The 5,000-nt window shown below is 37.9% G+C and overlaps 2 protein-coding genes across 2 annotated transcripts in view; both read right to left on the bottom strand.

Annotated features, from left to right (window-relative positions):
- LOC106172834 (tubulin beta chain) overlaps nucleotides 1-335 on the bottom strand; it is a 3,170-nt gene extending 2,835 nt beyond the window's left edge. The window contains exon 1 of the mRNA XM_013553745.2: nucleotides 174-335. Coding sequence (XP_013409199.1) covers nucleotides 174-230 — 57 coding nt within the window. The 5' untranslated portion in view covers nucleotides 231-335. The remainder of the gene's footprint in view (nucleotides 1-173) is intronic.
- Nucleotides 336-1,140: 805 nt separating this feature from the next.
- LOC106172823 (tubulin beta chain) lies at nucleotides 1,141-3,819 on the bottom strand. The gene is made up of 4 exons (XM_013553733.2): nucleotides 3,629-3,819; nucleotides 3,102-3,210; nucleotides 2,531-2,886; nucleotides 1,141-2,289 (listed from the first exon to the last, which is right to left on the bottom strand). Exons 1-4 carry the CDS (start codon nucleotides 3,683-3,685, stop codon nucleotides 1,474-1,476), a joined length of 1,338 nt encoding a protein of 445 aa, XP_013409187.1. The 5' UTR covers nucleotides 3,686-3,819; the 3' UTR covers nucleotides 1,141-1,473.
- Between the last annotated feature and the right edge of the window lie 1,181 nt (nucleotides 3,820-5,000).

The following is a 5,000-nucleotide window of genomic DNA, read 5'->3' as shown; positions in this document are numbered from 1 at the left end:
ACACTTTTATTTAAAATTATTTCAAATATAAAAATCAAAGTATTGTCAATTAAAAAAGTTAAACATCAAACGAACCCGACCCCTGTAAAGAGCAAAAGTTTAAAATAATGATACTTAACTAATATAAAACTGTTAACAATTAACACCAAATTACAGTAAAATGTTTTAATTACCTTGGCACCAATCTGGTTGCCGCACTGGCCGGCTTGCATGTGAACAATTTCCCTCATGTTGGCGGTTGTTGCAAGAAAATGCTAGAAAATGTCGATATCTGTTTAGCTAGGTGGCTTAAAGTGTTGGCAACACTGTTTACGTGGTTGCTACGCCGTTGCTAGACGAGTAATCCTAACATTAGCCTACAGGGGGTAAATAGGCAAGAGGGCGCTGATATAATTATTGAACAAGACGAGACCAATAATTCACAATGTCAAATGTCTCACACGGGGTCTGGTCTAACCAAATTGGTGTGTGTGTGTGTGTGTGTTTGTGTGTGTGTGTGTGTGTGTGTGTGTGTGTGTGCACGCTCACGTGGGGGGGGGGCTTGAATTAGCTATTTATTGAATTTTGTGATGTCATTATAAGGTGTTTGACTATTTTGATTTGAATTCAATCCCATTCATTAGTAAGGAAATCAATGACATTGTAATTAAACAGACCATATATGAATATATATATATTACATGTACCTTATCAGTATATTAAATGCTCAAAAATCTGCTGTATAATGATCATATTATCAAAGAAGGCATTGACTTGGACATGATGGATTATTTTCTTTGCTATTGGCAATCTTTGATTTCTTTATTGAAAATGGCCACCCTGCAACCCATTGCATATTAACTGGTAGTATTTCTCATTAGATCTCTGCAATTTATAATTCTGTAATCCATACCGTTATCAGTTACACCTGTTTTGAATTTTGTAACATGTTGTCATCTCTTTTTTAATTTCTCTTTTTAAATTTATTTTTGAGTCAAATAGTTGTCAATTTTCTTTAAAGTGTTTATCGTATTTTATTGAATTATTAATGTCAGCTGAATACATTGTATTTTCTACATTATGTATTGTAAGTCTATGATTGCAAGAGAAAGAATCCTGTTTTGTACATTATAATAATTAATAATAAGCACATGACATAAGTGTGTTTAAAAGAGAATTTATTGCCTCATAATGAAATTACTATTGCTTTTTTGCACAGGTTTGACCAAAGTCTTCCAATAAAAATAGTATGTATCCAGAGTAAAAAACAAATTTTCATTGAAACACAAAATTCAAATGGTAAAATGAATTGTTCTTATTTCTCACAATATCCAGTATGCCAAATATATTTGTTAATTTAATTTCAAGTTAGAATTATGCAAAGTTCAAAGTTTTGGAAGAGTTATTTATAAGGTTTCAGAAAAAGTCATCATGTTCTTTTCATCATTATCTTTTTTATGGTTCATTAGATCTCATTCTTCCTTATCAATGCATTTATGCTTCCTCTCCCTCCTCCTCTTCATCAAATTCACCCTCTTCCTCAGCAGTGGCATCCTGGTACTGCTGGTATTCAGACACCAGATCATTCATGTTGGACTCGGCCTCAGTGAATTCCATCTCATCCATACCCTCACCAGTGTACCAATGCAAGAAAGCCTTACGACGGAACATAGCGGTGAACTGCTCGGAGATACGCTTGAACAGCTCCTGGATGGCGGTGCTGTTTCCAACGAAGGTGGCAGACATCTTGAGACCACGTGGTGGGATGTCACAGACAGCGGTCTTCACGTTGTTGGGGATCCATTCAACGAAGTAGCTGCTGTTCTTGTTCTGCACATTCAACATCTGCTCATCAACCTCCTTCATGGACATGCGGCCACGGAACATGGCAGCAACGGTCAGGTAGCGGCCATGGCGAGGATCGCAGGCAGCCATCATGTTTTTGGCATCAAACATCTGCTGGGTCAGCTCTGGGACAGTCAGAGCACGGTACTGCTGGCTACCACGGGAGGTCAGAGGAGCAAAGCCAGGCATGAAGAAGTGGAGACGTGGGAATGGAACCATGTTGACAGCCAATTTACGGAGATCAGAGTTCAGCTGGCCAGGGAAACGGAGGCAAGTGGTGACACCAGACATGGTGGCAGACACAAGATGATTCAAGTCACCATATGTGGGTGTGGTCAGCTTCAGGGTACGGAAGCAGATGTCGTAAAGAGCTTCATTGTCAATGCAGTAAGTTTCGTCAGTGTTCTCAACAAGCTGATGTACAGAGAGGGTGGCGTTGTATGGTTCTACTACTGTGTCAGATACCTGAAGAAAAGGATAATTACATACATCAATATTTTTGGTCATGTGATAGGTATAGCAATTTTATTTGTCACATAATAAAAAATTAACTAATGTGAAATGGATACGTAGAGAGAAAGGAAAATCATTACAATGAAAAATTGATCACCCTGAAGTTGTTTCATTATGCAGGTTCATGTTTTTTAATTTATCTATCTATAATTTATCTATTTTTAATTTTTATTAATCTATTTATTAAATTTACCTTGGGTGATGGGACAACTGAGAATGTGTTCATGATTCTGTCTGGGTACTCTTCACGGATCTTGCTGATCAGCAGAGTTCCCATGCCAGACCCAGTGCCGCCACCAAGGGAGTGTGTCAGTTGGAATCCCTGAAGACAATCACAGCTCTCAGCTTCTTTGCGGACTACATCAAGCACAGAGTCGACGAGCTCAGCACCTTCTGTGTAGTGGCCCTTGGCCCAGTTATTTCCTGCACCACTCTGTCCAAAGACAAAGTTGTCTGGTCTGAAGATCTGTCCAAAAGGTCCAGATCTGACAGAGTCCATGGTGCCGGGCTCGAGATCAACAAGGACAGCACGGGGGACATATTTGCCACCTAAAGTTAAAAATAAAAAATAAATGAAATTAAATAGACTTGCCTTTCACACATTTTATAAGTCCAAAAGAAAAATACAGTAATCTACAATTTCAACATTTGCTATAATGTCAACTTAAGGGTATCATTTGCTCATATATACTATTACATAATAGAAACAATTGACAAAGAAAGTTAATTTTAAATATTTCTCTATGTATATCGTATCTACTTACCAGTGGCTTCATTGTAGTAGACGTTGATTCTCTCCAACTGAAGATCAGAATCACCGTGGTATGTGCCAGTTGGGTCAATTCCGTGTTCATCAGAGATCACTTCCCAGAACTAAAAATACACGTAATTATTATCATCAATAAAAATATTTTAATATAATGCCAATTTTTAATATCATTAAAAAGTAGACAAAAAACGTTGATTCAGGAATACTGGAAGATCCAAGAATTAAAGTAAATATCTAAAATTTTCTCTATACCTTTCAACATATTTCGCCTTAAAATTTCGTCGTAATATTTAACAACATTTAATAGAAGTTTACTATTAAACACCATTTAATTAAATATCCCCATTTTACACAGGTTGGACTTTGCTAAAGGTAGGAGAAGTTTAAACAAGTTCCTTTAAATTCATGACAAACCCGCCATTCGAAAAGGGCGCATATTTGAATTAAGTAACGAGCAACTGAAAACCTAACTTAAAAACTACTTAACGCTTACAACATTAACAAAGTTAATGTTTGAATTACCTTGGCACCGATCTGATTGCCGCACTGGCCGGCTTGCATGTGAACAATTTCCCTCATGTTGGCGGTTGTTGCAAGAAAATGCTAGAAAATGCCGCTTACTCTTTGCTTGCCTGTTTTTAAGTGCCGGCAACACTGTTTACTTGGTTGCTAGACGCGCGAACCATGAGAACAAAACACTTAATTATGACGACAGAGGAAAGGAATGCACCGGTAGAGGGCGATGATCACCAAGGACAAGGGGGGACCAAATCGAAGTGTCAAGTGAATATGACGTCCTTAACAACAGTAAATTTTCTGAATATTTAAATATCCAGACGTAAGATATATATCTCCAAACATTCAGCTCATGGTATCAGAAATAGATTTTATTTCATGCCCATGACCAGGTCGAATTAAACGCTCACACTCAGGAATACGGTTTCTAATTTCGTTTTTTTTTTTCAATTTCAATTTCATTTATTTCTCCTCAACCATACTCCCTGTGTAACGATACGGAGAGTCCAAGTAACAGAAAGTCCACCCTCCATGTAGTTAAAATTTTGGGGTTAGTCTGACCTATAAGGGGATCAAACTCTAGATCTAGGGCGGGGCTCACCTGTACAAATCGATGGGAAGCGGACTATATATATAATATCAGGAGCGGATCCACGAAAATTTGAAGGGGGTGCGGAGGGGGGGGGGGCGTCCTTTTTTAAAATTTTATTTAATGAAAGGCCTCGAATTGCAAAGTCAGCAAAGCAGTCCGAAAGCTTTTGGAGGGCAAAAGGTGCCATTACTACAGTTTAGAACTACATGTACACCTATGATTTTGGTGTGATTTTGTTTACAGAAACCCAAGGGGAGGTTAAAGACCCCTCCGACTCCCCCTAAATCTGCCATTACACACAGAAAGAAATCGAGAAAGAGAGAGAAAGAGAGCTAGATGAGCAATGCCTTTTATGAACTAACTGATAATTGATGTCCCAAATTAATACGGGGGCGTCTCGATAGTCCGAAGGTTCATTGGTCCGAAGGTTCATTGGTCCGAAAAGTGGTAACATTTTTATCGATTTTTTAATCAAGGGTTCATTGGTCCGAAGGTTCTATAGTGAACATTCGGACCAATGAACCTTCGGACTATTGAACCTTCGGACTATCGCTACGGCCCCATTAATTCATTTATGTGCCATGATATAGAAATGTTAATGTAGCAATTTATGCATTGTTGATGCCTAATTTTAGCTTAAAAGGTCTTACCATGTTATTCTCTACTGTTTTATATTGTGCTTTTTCTGTAATTATTTGTCACTATGATGAATTGTTGCACATATATGTATTTGGTTATATAATAAACTACTAGAAAAGCACTCCAAGAGCGCAGACCTCCACCAAG

This window comes from Lingula anatina, chromosome 4, assembly GCF_051362555.1.
Source record: "Lingula anatina isolate TDL-2025a chromosome 4, LinAna3.0, whole genome shotgun sequence".
In the NCBI taxonomy this organism is placed as follows: Eukaryota; Metazoa; Brachiopoda; class Lingulata; order Lingulida; family Lingulidae; genus Lingula; species Lingula anatina.
The sequence above is the reverse complement of the archived record's forward strand: the minus strand, read 5'-3'. Positions and strand labels throughout refer to the sequence as shown.